The sequence below is a fragment of the Notothenia rossii genome (assembly GCF_949606895.1).
Source record: "Notothenia rossii genome assembly, chromosome: 6".
Classification (NCBI taxonomy): Eukaryota; Metazoa; Chordata; class Actinopteri; order Perciformes; family Nototheniidae; genus Notothenia; species Notothenia rossii.
This window is the reverse complement of record NC_136909.1, coordinates 73561313-73583031: the sequence shown is the minus strand read 5'-3', so window position 1 is coordinate 73583031 and position 21719 is coordinate 73561313. Positions and strand designations below refer to the sequence as shown.

The 21719-nt window shown below is 41.4% G+C and overlaps 1 protein-coding gene and 1 long non-coding RNA gene across 2 annotated transcripts; one reads left to right on the top strand and one right to left on the bottom strand.

Moving 5' to 3' along the window:
* Nucleotides 1-1238: 1238 nt before the first annotated feature.
* crtac1b (cartilage acidic protein 1b) lies at nt 1239-21427 on the bottom strand (the record flags this gene model as incomplete). Its single annotated transcript, XM_079687299.1, is given in 16 exon segments — nt 1239-2928; nt 3184-3327; nt 3427-3469; nt 4076-4221; nt 5240-5408; nt 5503-5603; nt 5766-5848; nt 7531-7667; nt 10542-10684; nt 10800-10934; nt 13011-13167; nt 17492-17628; nt 17939-18135; nt 19071-19261; nt 21340-21384; nt 21386-21427. Coding segments are annotated over 16 exon segments (1998 nt in total). The 3' UTR covers nt 1239-2800.
* Nucleotides 7538-15493, top strand: LOC307043080. Its single transcript, XR_013809279.1, has 5 exons — nt 7538-7689; nt 8085-8137; nt 10569-10690; nt 10852-10961; nt 14088-15493. It is a non-coding gene; the product is annotated as an uncharacterized lncRNA (long non-coding RNA).
* Nucleotides 21428-21719: the final 292 nt, after the last annotated feature.

The window sequence follows — 21719 nt, the reverse complement described above, 5'->3', positions numbered from 1 at the left end:
TTCTTGCCGATTCAACATGTTAAATCGGCGTCGAGAACACCACCGGAAGTCGGACAAAGGGATAACACTGATTGGCTGTTCAGCTAGCGAATCAGTGCATGAGAAGCGTTAACGGAAGTGAGGGAGGTAAACAAATGATTTAACACAAGCGTGAGTCCAAGAGCTGCTAGCTCCAGTACCTCCCGTTCGTCCTGCTCCTGTTCGTTCATGTTTTCAATGGACGAGAGTGAAAATGGAAAGAAAAACGCTATTTGTTGTTTGTTTATATCACGGAGTCTGTTCTTCTTCTCTGTCTTCCGGTTGTTCCGGTTGTTGCCTCTTTTGAATGATGAATACACACTACAGTCGGTGTCGGCGACTTCTCAGGTGACTGGCCGGTGTATCTGGGCCTTAACCGAACTGCACCGCCTCGCTCTCAATTCTGCGGGGGTCTTTGTCCCGCGAGATTTCAACATCTCATGTAGGCGAGCCTCCAGAGCAAGTCGGACAAAAATGACTAACCCAGAGCCATATAATATATCTATCTAATCTATCTCATCTATCTATATGGCGCTGGACTAACCATCATGCAACGCACTAACAAGACGTTGATCGCAATTGCGCAGGTCTCGCTTGTCTCAAACAAGCCTACTCATTTTGACTGACTGCATGAAGAAGATCGCAGGAAATTACGACAGAACAGCTAAAAAAGACATTTCACACCGTGTCAGATTTTGGTTCTTTTGGGAAGGTGGAGACAAATCACATTGTGGCAGGCAGTGTGTCAGTGTGTTTGTGCCGGGGGTAGGAGACCCCCGCATGATGAGAAACTGTAAGAAAGTATCGGGGGATCCCTGCGGAGTGGAGTCAATTCGTGTTTATTTTTTTATTTGGTGGTTTGTGTTCCAGCTGTCAATCAGCTGTGCGCAGCGTCTCCAATGCAGCCTGTGCGTCTCAACCCCACCGCAGTAACTTTATCACCAGTTAAAAGAAATACAACTAATGTGTTGAGTTATATCAGCTGACAAATCTACCAAATATATGGTGTTCTTATTTTCCATACCTCCTGTGTTTTATGAGCGACTTATAAAGTCTTAGCACAACGGCATAAGACATGATTAAATATGATAAAAAACCATGCTCGTACAACCTATAGAAATAAAAAAATAAAAAAACGGCCTCAGTTTAGACGTAATTATGTTCTTATGCATACCGCATCATTTATGAGAATACATGTCATAAAATTAAGACAACATATTCGAGGTGGTTTTCAATAACATATCCTTATTTATTTCTCCAAGTTAGTGTGCACTGAGGAGTCGCAAACAGGCATTTGTTTAATCATTTTAAGATTGGCTTTAATCAATGTTTGCAAATGAATTAGTGTATGATACATGAGAGGTAACATTATATTTATGGTATTATTTCCAAATATTTCTCTCCATTCTTCCTTCTGCCAATGGTGTCGCAGTTTCTCGTCCCTCACGTTTTTGTGCGTAGTGCGTAAGCATGGGTCAGAGTTTGCGTGGAGGACCGCACATTTTCCCGTCAAGTGTGCTTTTTATAAATCGCAAACATTGCGTAGAAACTGACGTACGCCATCTTTTGAGCATACGCACCGTTTATAAATGAGGCCCCAGGGCTTTGCTATTAACAGTGATCGCTTTACACACATTACAGTGATGGACAAAAGGTTTTTATTTATATTTAACTACACTACCCAGCTGTTTAAAGACATTCTGAAGACTGACTCGCGCATCATTGATTTTTGTCTATTCATTTAATTTGTTGACGACAAAAATATGAAATATCACCAGCCTCATCAGTTTAAGTACTATATTGTGTTGTAGAAAATATCTTATTTAAGAAGAAAGTAATGGTCCATGAAAATCCACACCCTCTCCCTTTTGTCTTCGCATTATTCTAACCAGCCAATTGTTTTTTTAGATGGCAACAAATTAGGGGGATTATTTTTTTGCAATAAATATTTAAAGCTGACACTCATTTAAAATGTACAGTTCTGCAATATTTTGCCAATGCTTTAACTTTGCTTAGTAAATTGCGTTTCAAGTACACTTTACTGCTATTTACTTAAAAAGATGATATTTGTCCCTGACAATTCTTGTGCTCACACACACACACACACACACAAGTGTGTTTATATTCTTTACTGTGCTGTGGTATTATTCATAAGCAACAAAATGTAACCTACCATCGGCGACAGATGGTCTGGCGTATGTTCTCTACCCGACTGCCTCTTTGGATGTTGTACGCTCACACACACTTACTCACACACAAACACTGAACCTAAAAGCTTGGAGACCTGGTGTTCCTCAGCCTCCCGGTGAGCCCATAACAAGAATGAGATTGACATTGTAAAGATTAACGTGGTGGCGTTGTGCAGACACAGATGGGCTCTCAGCGGGTCTCTAATGAAGGTGGTCTGCTGTACTGTATGCGCAGGGTTTATACTGTACGCTGCTCCACTTATTGACTTGGCCTCAGTTCAGGTCCCACTAAGATAAGTGCCAGGTGATGACATGAGGGCTGTGCGGGTGTGACACAGTTAGTTCTGAACCCCGTCGCTCCCAGCGAGCATGCTCCCTGCTGTGTGTTTTTTTATAGTCCAGAAGGGGCCGGGAGCCAAGAGGTGACACATAGCGGCGGTGAGGAGGGGGCAAAGCTGTAAATAACAGATGGAAAAAAGATAGCAGAGATCCACATAGGAGAAGAAGGAGTAGATGCTCAGTGAAAGGTGTTCTCCAGAGAGTTTCTGTACTCCCCCGTTGAACAGTGGAGGAAGGGGAGCAGACAGTGTTGGCTACAGTAGTCCAGTCTGGAGGTGGGTGGAGACGAGTGGTAGCACGGAGATAGGGAGCATCCAGTAAGAAAGTCCTGACCGTCTGCGTTCCCCAGAAGACCGTGTTCCCCCAAAGTAAGCCACCTGGGCTGTGGGGGAAGAATCAAAAGAGATGTCAAGCAAAGTTAGCCAACGTCAGCGTCTTTATGGCTAAAAGAAGAGCGCATTCACAGGTGAGGGTTAGTCATGCGGGACAACAGAGAGGGGACCAGTCAGAGGAATGTTAGCACCTCTAAGCCTTTACTCAAAACTAAAGTAATTAAAGAAGTTTAAAGCATCTCATCTATGGCAGTGCTTCCTTTGTTCTCCTGATCTTTGTTATCCTGCTGCCCTGCCTCACTCACCCACGCAGGCTGACCCATCGTCGTTGGGCTCAAAGCCCTGGTTGCATCTCCTCTTGGCGCGGCACTTATAGCTGCCATAGGTGTTGGTGCAGATGGGGCGGTCAGAGGGGCACACAGTGGGAAACTGGGTACACTCATCTTTATCTGAGGGAGGGGGAGACGAGGGAAGGAAAGACACTTTTTGTCTAGTTTCAAACAAGGAAACATATTAGAGAGATGAACAGATAGATATTTGCAGTTTACCTGTGCAGCGGCCATTCTCATTCAGAGCAAACCCATGACCGCACTGTAAGACACAGACAGTCTAGTTAGAAACAAGAATGTTTCTGAATAAAAATACATTTAAGCCTGTTCGGTGTAGATTAGGAGGTTATATGGGTGAAACATTTAGGAAAAACCTGATAAAATGATGAAATATTGTTTGGAAGAATGCAGTTAATCCTCCCTGAGACTTGGATAATCTATGCTAATGAACAACTGTTTTTGCAAAGGCTCAACACCGTACTGAAACACTTTAGGTAGGTTTTCCCTTTTACACGCCACACAACCATTGCATCTTTAAATTGTTGTGATATGTATGTTTGTTTGATTTGTAGTTAAATATGCAAAAAAAATCCCAAAACCAAGACTTTGACTAAGATAATTTAATGCAAGATTAGGTGATTAAGCAGATAATGCACTTATCATAATGTGCTCCATTGATGCTGCAGTTCTTTGGCACATGTTCAATTTAACTGACACACATAAGGTAACACACAGTATGTCTGAAGTCTATGTGATCCTTTAGGCCCTTTGATGTCAGTGCTATTCTCAAATTACTTGTGTGACATTACCGATGGAAGGACCTAGAAGGAACTAATCAATTTTGGATAACTATGAATAACTGCTTTACCTCTATTTCCACAGTAGGAGTGATTTCCTCCTCGTCTCTCGGATAGTGGATCTCCATCACTGTGTTGATGTCTGAAGGCTCCAGGGGTCGTGCTGATGAACGACCATCTGGCCAGTACACCTCCACATTGGTGGCAACATCCTTACCTGGTCAGACACACAACACACACAGAGAGGAACAACTAACTGTAGGTGCTTTAGTGATTCTTGAGAGCTCATAAAGCTTTCTCTTTCCTCTCTTTCTCACTGAAACAAACACAGTGAGAGACAGAGTGGCACCCTCCATTTACTATTTTAATCAGGCGTAGAGAAACCCCTCTCCAGACGGCCTCTGCAGCCCTTAATTAAAGTGGCATTTAAAATGTAAACAGATCTCGAGTTACCTTGCCAGACAGTGATTTACTCAGCAGGTGTGCTGCCTGAGAGCCAAATAATATTTCACGTGTTATTCACCCAGCATTACTCCCTCTATTCTAGTCGAGAGGAGTATATATCACATTTCTACCAGTAGTGACACTTTTTGCACGTGGTGTGGAAAGTTTTCTCTTCTGTGAGTTATTTGGCATTAAAACTGAGTGCCTCCAGAGTTCATCCATGCTTGGCCAGTCCTGATAAAGAACAGGTCCAGGAAGTAGCATTGGGCGAGCTACCAGGCCTGGATGACCACCAGCTGACACTTATACAGGGGCAGAAGAAGACCGGGAGCGAGTTCCTTACAACCAGGCCCGCTTCCAGCGGCAGCACCTGCTCCCCATCCCCTCAGCTCCCACCCACAGACAACTTGTTCCCCCATGGGTGTCCAATCAGGCTAGAGGTATTCAAACAATGCTTTCCACATGGAGCTTTCATTTCCCTTCTCACTGAAACTCTCTAATGCTCATTCAGTCCATTTGTCTGTCTGCCTATCCCTTACCTGGCTGTTGCAAAGAGAAGTGCTAAGGTTTATTCAATTATTTGATCAATCTACAGAGACTTTTAAATGGCGAACATTGGATGCTTCAAATAGATAATTTGCTGCTTTTTCACGGATGATTATTATTGTAAAATACATATCACTGGGTTTTAGGCTTTAGGGTTTAACAACATGCATTTCTGAGATTTCTCTTGCACGTTTAATCCCTGCAAAAGTTTTATTTCATTTTATTGTTGACAATTAACAACTCACCAAGGCCAAAGTGGGCTACCGGCTCCATCTCACACAGGTACCCTGAGCCACCATCGATGATCCGTGTGTGCGGGCCACTCTTTTTAGTGTACAGCACCACCTTAGCTCCTCTGGCAAAAGCACCAAACTTGGTTCTGGGAATCACCCGCAGCCAGGCGTTAGTGAGCCCCTAAACCAAAGACAGAATGGGAAAAAGGGCGGGTTTGGGTTGAGATTACGTTACGAGTTTTACCTTATTTGAAAGATGTGTCAGAAACACTCACCTGGTTGACTTTGTAGACAGAGAGAGGCTGAGCTGCACTTTCACCATGAGATATCAGCAGCTCCAGACGCCCATCACCATCAAAGTCTGTGGCTACAGCTCCTGTATTAAAGCACAATGTTTTAAATGTATTTATTGTTTTATTAAGCGCATGAGGAAACCCAAGTGGAGCTATGCTACCACCTAGTGATGAGAAGTTGGAGTAGCAGATGGGATGATGGTCTTTGATGGATGATTGACAGCTGTCTGTTCTCCTTCACTCACCGGTTCCCCGTCCTTCAGGCTCTGCTGCCTCTCCAATATTCAGCTCTTCTATCTGGGGGTCTCCATGCTCTCTCCTGCTCACCCTGTCAAACCAACAAAACATCAATTACCCATCAGAACACTGTAAAACACAAAGACCAAAGCCACTATAAATAATTAAGCAATGTTGTAAACAACCTTTGTTAGTTTTATCAATTTTATGGTATGTCTATTGGTTGCAAATGTATACTCCAACCCCACTATAGAGAAACGTTGCACTTTTCACTTCACTACATTTACTTGGTAACTACTCTACAGATTAAGATTGTACATAAAATATAGTAAATTAGCTGTTCACAAGCTACAACAATAAAATGTAGCTTACATTTTGATGCATCAGTGGTAACATCTAATAATGTAACAGATAATTATCCACCACAAATGGGTTTTTTACTTCGGATTCTGATATAAAGATACCCAGCATAACATCCTCCCAAAACTAAAACAAAACACTACACGCGGGACACAAGGGAAAAACATTACCTATTTACAGTTATTTTTAAGCATTATGATGGGCTTTTTTTTTATTAAATACTTGTTGATTCCTATTTACTTTCTTACTGATTGATTTATCATTGTTTTTTGTGTGGTTTAAATGTATGTAATTGTCATCTCGCCAAAGTGCTTTGGTCAAAGGTGTCTTGAAACATGAGGAGAACTACTGATGTTACTAATAACTGAATGCTAATGGGTCTGTGTTTCAATCCTATTGTGGGCAGATTAATATACTGGATGAGCTTGAGTTGAATGTCTTCAGAGAGACATTTGTTGGAAGAAATCATGCATATAAGCTCTAGTGCCTCTACCTTTTGTGACAAAGCATTTCTGTATCCACGTTTCCTCAAGTTATCATTTCACTTCACTGTGCTTTAATGTGCTGATGCTGGATATTAAACCACTCAGCTCAGCTCAATATGGATTAGTTGTAACCTATTGAATAAATTAGCCTGGGCACACTAGTTTGAGATTATTTTCAGTGCCAGAGAGTTAAATTAGCTGATTCATCTTCACACTCTGACAGTGGCAGAGATACAGGCTGTGGAGCAGTGACCTCTGTTGGACATCAGTGTGTCCTGAGACAAATCCTCTCCAGTATCCTGGCCTGCAGGAATAATCAGGAAACCTCTGGGGCTTACACTGATTATTGATATTCAGAATGAATTGACCCACCAGCTCATGGCAAAATTCACCATGACGTCTGCATCCTGTTCAGACAAACATGCCATATCAGATTTGTCTTCAGACATGGGTTTATTCTACTATTAAGTCCAAACAATTGATATGTATCTTATATTTCGTTTTGAGAGCTGAGCTCATTAATATTATCTAGAGAGGAAGCCTAACTCAAAAAGAGACCTTAAACTGTCTTAATGAAAGATTCATTCATGTGTGGAGCAGGAGGCGGGATGCCAGACTAGATAAGTATCCTTGGCTGGGAATTTAAAATTCTTCTCAGCTTCCAAGCCGGGTTTTAATATGGTGTATAAAGACACAAAAAAAATGGTGTGTTAACCCGTATGATCACATGCTATTATTTACTATAACACGTGTGTGTGTGTGTGTGTGTGTGTGTGTGTGTGTGTGTGTGTGTGTGTGTGTGTGTGTGTGTGTGTGTGTGTGTGTGTGTGTGTGTGTGTGTGTGTGTGTGTGTGTGTGTGTGTGTGTGTGTGTGTGTGTGTGTGTGTGTGTGTGTGTGTGTGTGTGTGTTTGTTGTACATTTCAGTACCTAAAGAGCCTGTTGGCAGAGGGGCCCCTGTAGGCAATGTTATTGAAGAAGACCTCCATCTCGTTGTCGTTGTCAAAGTCAGCGGCCAGGACGGTGCGAACCGGTGACGGCATAGAAAACTTCTGGGATGCTATGTCCTGAGAATCACATCGTGCACCAGTGAGACACACACACACACACGTACGCATTTAGACATAAAAAGACATGCAGGGATGATTTTCTACATTGGGAATGAGTGCTTGAATAGCCTTTTATAACCACATAATGATCCCAGATTTGAACTGTACTGCAGGTGTATTGATGACAAAATGTTTCTTTACCACAATACTGATCATATATTTGTGCATAGGCAGATTTGTGTCAGAGGTAAACTGGTTGGTTTCTTGTATATCATTCAGATTTTGTGTGTGTGTATATGTTAATCAGTTTGTCTGTATACAGACAGTCTCCCTTTTTACATCAGATATTTTTCTTGCTGATTTATGACTGTCTGCTCAAGGACCTCTCATTGATGTAGTGGTTCAGAATTGATTGACTGTTTTATCTTTTTGTAGTCTCACTGACACGATAAACAACTGCTTCATCTGGAAATCATCAAGGATAAAAGGTCTATGATGTGTCTGTTTTCTTTCTCAAGAACCTGTTGTAATTATAGCTTGCATCCAATATATGTTCATCCCATCATGAGAAAAGGTGATGCAAGCTATACAGTATATGTCAATAACCTGGGGGTCACATGTTCAATCTCCATAACATGTCAATCATTATTCAGAATCCAGTCCTTGATTTAGAAGCTAATCTGTCATCTGCTCACTCACTTGCTGAAAGTCACCCTGACTTAAAGTCTTATCTAATTCCTAAAGTTGAGAACAAAGGACTTTTTTTTATATACTCTTGCATCAAAAAGTAAACTGCACTTCTCCTCCCCAAAAAAATGTCTCCTCAGCAGAGGAGTTTTGCACAAGAAAGTAACGGATATCTCTCCGCTTCAGTGACACGGTGATAAGTCGGGGAAGAGTTATAGAGCAGCCCTTCACTCCCTCTAGTATTTACTCCCTGTTTTAATTATAAGGCTCATAAAGTCGGAGGTGGGGAGGGCCCACAGTGACCTTCTGCTTCTCAGGTGAAGGAGAGGGGATGGCCGACTGAGGGCCACTAGGGAGGGAGGGATGGTTCTACATTTACTATATTACAATGGGGATGAATAGAGGTGCCATAAGGAAAGGGAGAAAGAACTCTCACTGTAAATGTGGAGCTCAGAAACATGGGATTTACAGGATAAGAGGGGACAAAGTTTGATAAAAAAAAACGATATGACTGGAGATTTCTTCCAAAAAGGATTTTATAGATAAAAAGATATTGTGAATAAAACCATTATTATTATTTGTTTTGATTATCCACTTAAAATATACAAAGTTTAATACATTATTATACTGTTGAAATCGGTTAAAATTATTGTGTGTATAATTATTCCCTGCTTTTTTTATTTATTTGCACAATAAGTGAGAAATCAAACCTTTTAGGAGGGACCTTTTCCGTCTCTTTAAATACATAATATATACATGTGGGTGTATTTGCTCGCTTGTGAGTGTGTTAAACCTACTGAAAGGAAACCCTCAGCAATAGATTTTAATTAAAGCACAAACAGGCCTAATCGGCACTTTCTACGACTCAGGCAAGCTGCTGTTTCAGCCCAATTTAATTAGCGGTTTACTGGAGTGATACAACAGCTTCATTATACATGCCAAAGGTCAACACGGCTAGTAGGAGTGTCAGCTCGGGGAAAAGGGGTCTTAAATATGTTGTGGGCTTGTGATTTAACAATCTTAGTTCAGGAAAACAACAGCTAGCTAATTTAATTGGTCTTTTGTGTGTAGGTAGGTGTGTGTGTGTGTGTGTGCGTGTGTCACTCTGATGGAACTGTCTCTGGGCTAAGCTTCACACATTAACCCCTTAGTTGACCCCTATAAAGATGTCTGCTGTGACGTTTATCTCTGGTAAAAGATGCAGTGGCAGCTGCTGACAGATAGATCACCGAGCGCGAAACCTTCACAGATTCACACGCAGCAGAGCTTTTCTCTGTCTCTCATGCTATTACCATACAGGGTAACACATGCACACTGCTCTCCGTCTCACTTGAGTTGTCTATACTTATTGATTGAGTAAATCACCATCCGTCCCATTTTAAATCCCACTCGATCCCAAACTGGGACAGCGCTGACTCCTGCTAATTCACTAGCCATCCGTTGGCATTGATAATTCTCGTGATTCACAGAGTTAAGAGGTGAGACTTGCTGTCTTTGTGCAACTTGTTCATTAGACATTGATTCTGGAAGAAGAAGAAGAAGAAGAAGAAGAGAGAACTACAGCATCACTCTGAAACTTTTATGCATCATTTACAGTGCTTGATATCCAAATGGGGGAATCACTCAACACAAAGGCTGTACATTATAAATAAGTGCTGCTGTTTACTCTGGAGTATCCACACAACTTACTGTAAGAAGTTATCAATGCAACCGATTTCTACCAAGGAAATAGTCCCAACTAAAACAAATAGTCGACCACTATCTATGGTTAGATTTCATGGGGTTCTTCACAACATACTGTATGCATTTCTTAATTCATTTCAACTGATAATAAAGGCTTCATTATGAAATTGCTAGTGTAAGATTGTCCCTTTTAGCTTGATTAAAGCCATAACTAAGACAATCATACCGACTCTGCTTAGCAATTGGCCTGGCATGCTGGCATGTTGAAAGTTATTAGAATTTGAACGTTTTCTATTATTTTAACTCTTCATAAAACTACTGCAGTATCTTTTGTGTGTGTAAAATGAACTTTAAATTAGTTAATTAAATGTATTAAGTGTTGCCTCTCTCTGATTTCACCTACCTTGAAGTGTGTACATTTGGAACAGGTTTATGTACTTGTGACACATCAAGCCATGTTTGCATGAAATATACTCAGGCATTGAAAGCTGTTAAATACCCAAGAAACACATTTGGTCTCACCTTGAACTTCTGTTTGCGGTTATTCAGCTGCATGTAAAGGCGATGAGGACCGTTCCAGTTCCCGTAGACGATGTCTGTCTTGCCGTCACGGTTGAAGTCTGCCAGAGCAACCCCTCTGCCATGCTGCATGGGGTCCTCCACACCTACAGGTATTTGGCAATGCATCAAAACATTAAGCCTTTCTTTTGTATTGTTTTTGCAGGATATGTCTAGAATTAAGACTATGATCTGTTTAGTGTCTGCACAAGTTTCTCTTACCAGCCTGCTGCGCCACATCAGTAAATGTTCCATCTCCATTGTTCTTGAACAGGAAGTTGGGACCGTACTCGTTGTCACAAAACACATCGGACAGAGATTGACTGACAATGGGCCCCACCACTACACCTCGTCCCCCTGCACACACAGAGACAAGGCTCAACGGTAAGAACATGAGTGAATCAAAAAGAATGTGAGCGGACTACTTCTTTTTACAGAAAAAATGAAGCAGGATGGGTGAGAAAACAGAGAGAACAGAGGGAGAGGGATCAACGCCATGACAAAACTGAACGGCGAGAGATCATTACTGCCTTTCCGGGCCATTTCCTCTAAGCAGGGCGGTTCTTTCTGCTGACACAGATACTGACTCTGATGGGCTACAAACACAAGTCGAGAATCTTTTGTGTTAACCAAAAGCTAACAGTAATTTTCTTTTCGTGACTGTTTAATACACTCTCAATATCACCCCTGTATTTTTCAATGACATTCTATAAAGTGAAGTGTCTCATCTGAAACTAGCAGAGTCTAATTACGGAGTTGAAAGGGCTTTGATTGCCCTTCCAGTATGCAGAGTCAGTGCTCTGCATCAAGACTTGTTCCTGATTTACTGGCCCGCTCCATCAGCCCAGACAAATATCACTCGCCCCCTATGGCCATAAACCACTAATGTCTCTCCAGAGATATGTAACCATTAGATATACAACTTCACTGCCTGTCCCTCCGCTCTGATTAACGGCAGTTTGATGACAAAGCCATCCGCCGTACATCATTCCCAGCGATTCTGGGCCGGCTCTCCCTGCCCCTCTGGTGGCTCGGATGACATCCTGCATGCTAAAAGATCCATTGAGGATGAAGATTGATTCTGTTATGCTCAAATGCAAAGTCGTGTCCCATTTCCAAAATTTACTTGAACATCAGCGTCAAGGACTTTTCAATGGTTCAAACAAAGTGTTATGGAGAAATCCTTCATTTTGGCATTTATTGTTCTCCTCTTCTATATCAAAACAGGTATCCATCACAGGGTTAAGTGAAGTGTTGATCCAGCTGAGGTGCAGTGATGAATTGTAGTCCTGCTGAATATTTCAAGGTCATCCATTCAGTTTTAAAGGCATTTGAATGGCAGTTAATGTTTTTCTTTTTGCTTTTGCAGCAAGGCAGCTTAAAATAAAACAACAAGAACAGATTCAATCTTTGAAACAATAGCAGACATTCAAATGCTAAATACATTGCACACAATAAAAAGAAAACAAATGGCAGATGAAATGAAAACTGCAGCATATCACATAGGCTTTGGTGAGGTGTGAAAGGCAGGTCATGGTATATGTATATATGGACATGGGAAAAAATGAAACTTAATTATTCAGAAACATATATCAACTTTAAAGAGACAATGATTTAAAAGTGTCATGGTAGATCTGGCTGCTTAGGTTATCTTTCCTACAGGGAAAGCTGTTTCTCACCAGGGACTTTACTGGCCAACTAAATCACCTTATAAACCAATCAGTGGGAGGATCAGGAGTGATACTTGGCCCAAACTGTAAAAATATATCACCAGTAACTTCCTGTCAACCTCAAAAACATGTAATGCTGCAGAACATTCGGTCTCTGTTTCCCTTTATGGAATGCACAGTAAACCTTCGATCTTACTGACTGCACATAACACTCACTGTGCTGTAGTGACGTCCACATACTTTTACTCACACCTTCAAAGGTCTGGGGGAACTACGTCAGGCTGTGATAGATGCCATATCTGGGCCCTTGAGCTGTTCTGATGTATGTGCGTATCGCCCTTCGCCTTTGCTTCCCTGTGACTTTGACTGGAGTAAACAGCTGACAGGGCCAAAAGAGCCCACTAACACTCTCCTTCTTCACTCAAACTTACACTAATCATGTTCTCTTTCATCTCTTGCTTGTTCTTTTTTTTTACTCAAATGGCACCTCTCCAGCTCTCGCTTACTCGACTCCTGTCCTGCACTGAAGTCCTATATTTCAGAATCCATGGCTACGACAATGCTTTCCGTGATATCTGTGTAAATCAGACTGAAGGCCCAGCACTGGATGAGGGTGCACACACACACAAACACACACACAAACACACACACACACACACACACACACACACAAAAACACACACATACACAAAAACACACACACACACACACACACACACACACACACACACACAAACACACACACACACACACATATATCTACCAGTAAATTTGTTGACACCGGCCTCCTCTGCCACGTTGGACAGGGCAATGACGCCCTGTGAAAGATCACTCGCTGCCTCGTCCATTTCAATGAGAGCATGAGGGCCCACGTTGCCACTGGCATAGTTGGCGATGTAGATGGCATAACGCCCTGAACCCTGGGTGGAAACAATAAATATGGTTACCATTTATTACAGTAATATACTTTACTTATTTTTTTATATATATACTCAGCATAACGATGAACCAGAAATGTGTAGCTGGTGAGTTGATAATCAATTTTATTGATGGCTATTTAAACAATTGAACATCACCATCTCTTTTCTGAAACTATTTATTGGTTTCTCCCGATAAATCAGATTTCAGTGTCGACAAGTTTTATTATAAATAATTTGTTCACAGTAACAAGGACACTGTTTCTTTAAATACACATTGCTGCTTGTTTTCTCATTGTCTAAAAAGACCAAACCCATAAAACCTGTTAGTCCATCTCTGAATGCTTTCCAACTTCTTAGACTTGTCTTTGGTGCTCTAGCCTGTTTGTTGAATACATTTTGACAACACGTATTTATTATTTTCCTATCTTGGTGAATAACATGCAGTTTCACCTTTTCCCAATGAAGCCTTTTCTTGCCTCTTTATCTTCCTTTACCCTGTTTCCTACCCTCTACACCAGCATACTTGTCAACCCTCCCGATTTTCGCGGGAGACTCCCGATTTCATTGCCCTCTCCCGGTTTCCTCCCGGGGTCATATTTCTCCCGAAATTTTGAAATGCTCCCGATTTCTGAGGTCTCAAGGTTGGCAAGTATGTACACCAGGGGTCTCCAACACATAGATCGCGAGCTACCGGTAGCTTGCAAGCCCTCAATAAGTAGCTCGCCAAGCAAATCCAAAATGTAAAAAATACACCAAAAAAAACAAAGGAAATGTAATTAAAAAGATCTACCCTTTGCATAAACGAAACCTCAATCATAGCGAACTCTATCTACTTACTACAACTCTACTCTACATCCATCTCACACCCCTCCTCCCCCCACAATGAATATCGACCAATCACGTTCTTGCTTGATTTGTAGGACCAGCGTTGCAGTCGGGAAGACAGCAATGTGGAGCGGCACCTCACCATTTCATAAGGAGTTTGACCGTGATTTTCCTTCTGGCAGAATCTACACAACAAATCAGCCCCATTGAACATAGCCTAGTCGTGCCAGCCTATACAGCACACGAGGGGCAGAGTTGTACTGTGTTACACTTTTCGAAATCCTGTTTGTGTCCCTCCACTTTACAAATAGGTCTATGTTTATTATAATTTTTTAACGCAAGCCGTCATCGCCATGGAGGAGCACACAGCCTCTGTGATCGAGCGAGATAGAGAGAGAGAGCGAGAGAGCTAGCGAGAGCACACCTTTATCTATTTAATATAGTTGTAAAAAACAAAGTAAGAAATCCTTCCAATGTGTACTATAGGACAGTAAAAAAAAAAAAAAAGTTTAAAAGGGGAGTGATTAGTAAAATATGCATAAATAAAAAGAAAGAATGCTAACTAGGTAACATAAGATAAGAATAAGCAAGTTTAAATGATCTGTTATTGGTTGTGATCATATTCTAAAGATGTTTGGATTATTGAAAAGTATACAGCTCCCTTTCATGAGTGTTGAGAGCTGTATCCATACATTCATTTTGTGCTCAAAGTGCACCAGATTGATGCATTTCACTTTCCCAGGGGTGCATGCCCCGTAGAGGATGTGAGGTCCACCCCCAAATAAAGCAAGTTCAAATAATTAAATTGCATACATTGTCTTTTAGTAAACACTAGGGATGTTACGATACCAAAAACTCACGGTACAATAATATCACGATAAAAAGTCCATGGTACGATATTTATCGGGATATTGAAAAATAAATGGGAAAAAATTTGAATTTTTTTTTCTTTTCTTTTTTTTTTACTTGAATTTGTTTTTCTTTATTAAATAATAAATCTCATTTGTACAGCATTTTAGTAGGATATTAGTATTTTAAAGTGTCAACAATATAATAATCAGACCCTGCAATAGAATAAATAAAGTTTCACTTTAGTTTTTCAATTAACTCAACACTAACTCACTAACTCACTCACTCAGCATCATCAAGGTTATCTTTTAGGAATATGAGCATGTCCACATTTCCAGGTAGAAGCTGGGATATTTGGGCGTTTTCCCTGCTGTGGAAAAAACTGGTCCTGATGTTGCTGGGACAGAGATATATGCTTTGGCCATGGGTGACAGCAGTGGGTAAAACTGTGCATTTTCTCTCCACCACTTCAAAAACAATACCGTTTTTGCCAAGAAGGTGACGCTTATTGACAGGGCGAGATATAAATATACTGTTGGTACTTGTCAATGTCTCTAGGTATGTACATGTAGCCCTGTAAATACGATGTCCTTGTGTGTTATCTGTTGTTTTATGTTCATGTTGTAACCTACTTGCTGCCATGTTGGACAGGTCTCCCTTGAAAATCTGGTTGAATAAAGGTTTGAAAAAAAAAACTATTTACATTTTTTATTTTTAAATCGCGATTTTGTCAGTCTCACGACGGTATTGAGACATTTATTTTCCGCGATATTCGATATATCGTTACATCCCTAGTAAACACTGAAAATGGGTCCCACAGACCCAAACAGCACACAAAGGTTAAAGGTAAGCATATAATAATGTTAAAATGTGCTAAATATATACACTGCAAAAAACAAAAAAAGAGGAGTAAAAGCAGCTCACGACTTGTTTTATTTTTTGAAAGTAGCTCTCATCCTAAAAAAGGTTGAAGACCCCTGCTCTACACCCTTCCTCTCAGCCCCTCTCCCTGCTCCCTCCTTTGGAGATTAATTTCACACTCCATTATCAGTCAGAGTCCCTGCAGACACAAACTCACAGACGGAACGACACTAATAGACTACACACTGGATTCCAATGAGCTTTCCCACCAGGCCTAACATATTTCAATCAATACAAACACATGCACATATGCATAGACACACCATACACGCAATTTCACCATTTGTGTTACCACTACTATATTTTTACAAGACAAGAAAAGTAAATGAGTCTAGTTGATGTAAATGTCATGAAGCGTTACACATAATGGCTTGCTGAGGTGGGAGGAGGGGTTGCAGTTAGACATACACACACACCAAATGAGAATGAACTACAATAAAAGACCTGAAGGCCACTGGCAGTTACTTAACAAACTTAAAAGTCAACGATTTTTCAATAAGTCTCTACCCAAGGCTAATTTCTGTCACTGGAATTGGCTTTGTGAATAGTGTGACATGCATGCCTGGAAAGCGCATGCTGGTGCGTGGAGGTATAAGGGGTTTAATGCCCTTTAAATCAGTCTTTACAGCTATCACTGAAAAGCCTGAAAGATCTACCACCACTAATGTAGCATTTTCTTTTTTGTGTTTTTAAGTGCTTTTTATCAATTGTGTTTGAACTACTTTGGCTTTCACAATCCACCTGTTTCTAAAAGCTCCATTCAGCCTGTCAGTGCAAAGTGAGCCGATCCATCCGTTCAATGCGAGATACTTCAATATGTCACCTTCATCAGCTTGTATAAGACTAATGATGGGACTTCACTTTCAAGGAGACTGGGAGGGATGAAACGGCCGGATGACTAACTATCTCTCTTTTTTTTCGAAATGATAACACTTTATTCATGAGTAAACAAGAACAAACACATTAGCTACCTAGCCAACTAAACAGCATGCCTTGGTTTTGGCCTTCTGCCGTCATTCCAAATCTGGTTTTATAAAACTTGTTTAGCAATAGGAACATGTATTCTCTCCCTCCATCTGTCTGCTGGTACTAGCATGGAAGAAAACACATCAGGGTTTTGGCTTCCTCTAAAAGCATTATGCCATTAAATGCAGATATCTTTCCAATCGGTTTGGCAGCTGCACAACCTATCAGTGTTCAGTGAGATGGGACAGTGGTTTAAAAAAATCTATTGTAATCCCTACTGTCCTCTTCCAGCTATCACTTTCTTTATCCCTTCCCCTGATTAGAAGTGAGAACTGCATGCGTGTGTGTGAGATAAGAGACAAAGAGAAAGTATAAGCGTGTCAGAAAGAGAAAAAAAGGGAGTAAAGGAGGTGGAAAGCGGCAAGAAAACAATGGGAAAGGGTCTGAGAGAGAGAAAAGGCTACAGGCAGAAAGCAGTAGTGTGCAGTCATCACTCCTCCCCTCGTACGATGTTCTATAAAACAAACGAGCCCTGGCTTCTGTAATTACACTGGTGCGATGGACAGAAGAGAGAAAATGGCACACCATTTCCCCAAATGAACTGTCATAGCACATGCTGAGAAGGGCGGCGTAGGCAGGGCATGAGTTATCACTGGTAAACAAACAGAAGCACCCATGCATGTACACAGAAGACACTCTGGGGAGTTTGTATGTGTGTGTATCTGCATATGCTCTACTTTGTGTGTTTTTGTGTGTGTAATACCTTCCTGTCCACACAGGCCACTGAGCGCCCAGCCATACGGTTGGCCACATCTCTGTGTTCGTTGATGTCATCGTTCAGCAGATCCTCAAAGCGTCCATTGCGGAACTTAAACAGCTTGTCAGAATATGTTGCTCGACCTTGTTGCAGAAAGAAGAAGAGTTCATGAGAGTCAAAGATTTCTCAGAGAGTTAAGACGTGTTATGAATTGAAGAACTTGTTCCATCTGAAAGTGACCTCTTCAATTTTTATAAAAATCTGAGTATAGTTTTGGCAGTGTGCGCTCCGTAGCTCTCAGATTGATTAATAGCAGCACAAAGCTTATCTGTTAACTGATGAAGACTCAGATGAGATAAGCTGCATACTGATTCTCCTGCTTTGTCTCTGTTCAGGAGAAAAGGCACACCCTTGTGAAAGTGTATCCTTGTGTATAAAAAGCATGTACTGTACCAGAGAATGCATTATTGGTGTTTAGCACATAAATCTCCTCCCGACCATCTCCATCGATGTCACACGCCGTCACTCCGATGGCGTTGCCTTGGCGGTCTCTCAGGGCGTAGAATGGGGAGCTACGGTTGTCGACAGCGATGTTGACAAGCCTTTTCTTCTGCTTGTCGTACTTTAGCACCAGGTTCGGGCCGTTGAAGCTGTCAACGGGCACCAGAGGCATGGCTGTTACATGTTCATTACATGAGACTGTCAGCAGTAATTGTCACGCCTAAATCAAGGACTACCATTTTTTCCCCTGGTATTTATTATAGTGAGTAATTGCATGTATGTTGCCTAAAATACCTAAAAACATGTTTATATTTCTTCATTTGTAAGATTTGCTTGCTCAAGAATATGCTTGTGCATAAATGTGTTGAAAATTAGGGATTAGAATATCCTTATACTGCATGTGGAACAATCGGTATTTTTACAACTTGCAGGGCTATAACCTGAATTTGATAATTAAATAACTGAGCTTGCAGTCACAATTAAATTTGTTTAGATGTTTAGGTTTAAAAAACAACCTGTACTTTCTTCGTCTATTGTATATGTAATCCATCCATTGTGTTTGAAAAATAATAGTGTAGTATAGGGATGCATTTGTAACATTTCTTTAAGTGCTTTTAAGTGCTGAATAGCAGGGTCATATAAACTAAAACACTCTGTCCTAAGATTCTTTTATTCCCTAATGAAATTACATCCTCCATGACGTTTTATGATTCTTTCCTGCCCAAAAATACCTGCTGAATAGGGTGTCTTGCATAAATGACATTTATTAAACAGGGTCAATTTAGTCCATCTATATTCTGTTAAGCATTGGGAAATTCATTGCTGCTTCACTGAATAGTGGGAGGCTTGCCAAACTGTTCCCATCAATGGCACTCTGTCCAATCACATCCATTTCTATCAGCAGAGTGAGCCTTAGGGCCTACCATGTCTCGTCTTTCATACTTTGCCTTTGTCTTCAACCTTTAACTTGAACATGACAGTGTACTTTTCTTTCAGCCTCTGATTTGGAGTAAGATAAAGCTTAAAAAAAACTAACTTTGAGTAAGAACAACCTGTATTACACAACCGCCCCAGCCTTTCTCACCCAGCTACAAAAATCTCCAGGTCTCCGTCCCCGTCCACATCGGTGACGGCCACGCCATAGTTGAGCTGGGTGGGGTTGTTGTCATAGTCGGGAGGGAGGACGGTCTTGGTTATAGCTGAGAACATGGGCTCTGATCGCTGAGCCGAGGAGATGGAAGGCAGGAACAAAACCAGCCACAACAACATCCTCACCTGAAGGGAAAAAACAGTGTTTGCAATAGAAAGGTAGAAGGGCATCCATCAGGCTGCTTAAAAAACCTCTGCCACTTATACTCAAATCTATACTTATTACTCCTCAATGAGCAAAAGTGGATAAATAATGTGTCTAAAATACAAGGTAGAACACCGCTGCTGTACACTGGAGAAAAACACACACCCGCATGACCATCACAATTCCTATGCAGGAAATTCACACACAACACTTTTCTTTTGAACTACTGCATACTTTTGTCTTGGCAGATGAGGCAAATGAGAATAAAAGTCATACACTTGCAAACTGCAACACATGCCCTTGTTGCCTATTCTCTAGATCCATCGCGAGGCAAACATCGACGGATCATTGGCAGAGCTTGCTCCTGTACTCAGACATAAAGATGAAGATATACCACCGCAATCAGCAGTGTTCTGCAGGGTTAGATCTGAACAACCCATCACAGGCAGACGGGCTGAGGAATTACAGGACAGAAAATCCATACATGGAGCAGGGCATTAGCCAGAGGCCAAGTGAACATAGAGGAAACCAATATGACCTGATATAACAGACCTGAGGTGCTGTTTCCTCAGAGACAGTGACCAACGCTGCATTAGAAAAGCTTTTTTGGGGATAAAAGGCTTTCTGATGTAAAGGTGTCCTTTTAGTGGTCAGAAGATAAAAGGTGAACATAGAGGAATCGATCCAATCGACCTCCGAAGTGCAGGCAGGTAGTAGTGGGCTTTCTGAAAACTGAAAAGAGGGAAGAAGAAACCGCACTGAGCGGAGAAAAGAAAGAGAAAGGTCACCTCATTAAGGCTTAAATAAAATGCTCATCATCAACAGCACTGCAAGACTAAACACACACACACCCACACACATGCACTGAATGGCGTTTACAAGCTGACAACTTGATTTGCTCTGCCTGTGGATTTATGGAGGCAGCTCTATTCATAGAGCTCATTCCATCTGTAATGTCATTGGGCCATTCCCATCTCTGCTTGCATACTGCTTCAGAGTCTCCCTTTTTTTCTCCAAGTGTCCAGGTGATGTATGGCTCTTTAACATCTCCCTCAACAATTCAATTTAAGATAAAAACCGCATTGCCGTTTGAGTTATACTCTCAAAGGCACGTCGGCAGGGAGAGGAAGCACCTTCGCTGACACCTGCAGAAATATGGCCCCGGCTAATGCTAGCTCTGCTGGCAGGCAGCACAGTGATAACGCTGGCTGGGAAGCTGGTAGCGATGTAGACTGTGGCTGTTAGCAACAAGGGTTAATTAACAACACCGGGAGCTCGAGATGAGGCAGTTTCTCCCCATTAGAGCAGGATGTAATGACAAATGGGCTAAGCCAGTCCAGACTACAGAAAGCAGCTTTAGAGACTTACTCATATACTCCATGTTAGATAGTGTCAGCAAGCTATTAATTCAAAGGGGAGGAAAAGAGTGTGGGGGGAATGGTTATACTCTTTTCTTAGAAGCACTCGGAGTCCTTTTATAATAGACATTCAGAGGACAAGACAATATTTTATGGATTAAAATAATACACTCAGGTGAGCAGCTGAACTTTAAACAAATATAGATGTATATTAAGATGCTTTATGATGATGATACTGCAGCATCATTTAGATCAACACATAGCTGAAATTGAAAAGAAGTAAAGTATTCCAAAAAATTCTGCCAAACGAAGAAATACTTATTAGAGAGATGCAGAAAGAGCAGATTGAGACCATTGGGGACCGGCCTGATAAAATGGCAAGGCAATACATTAGCCAGTCAAGGACACACAGTCACTTCGCCCCATTCACTGCAGTAAAAACCAAGACACTCCACTTGAGTCACCAATAAAGTTGCAATGTGACTTTTCTATGGGCGACAATTCACAAAACAATCATTGGGGTTTTATAATATCAAATATGCAGGGTCAAAAACAATCTGTCCCACTATAAGAATAGGAAGCATCCCATATAGTCATTTGTAGTAGCAGCCATGAAATAGCATTTGGGAGAAAAAAATGCCGTTTGATGCAGAGAAATGTTTTCGATTTAGTTATTTATGTTGGCATTAAGAGGCCATTACGCCAGCGTGCAACATCAGCATGTGCTTTCTGGAGCGTTCAAGCCCGAGCTCTGATCCTGATAACACTGCGACAAAGAGCCAGCAACATCTTCAGTTTTAAAAACACGCTTCCAGAGGCTCTTCTCTGTGAAGGACACCTTCACTGCAGAACACACACACACACACACACACACACACACACACACACACACACACACACACACACACACACACACACACACACACACACACACACACACACACACACACACACACAAAAACAAACGCACAAAGTGCTGTACCAGTCCCAGTGAATTACACTTAGCAATCACTCTGAGCAATCAACAATTGCCATTAGTGTAAAGCTCCAGTGTATCTCTCATTTACCACAAAGAGTATCA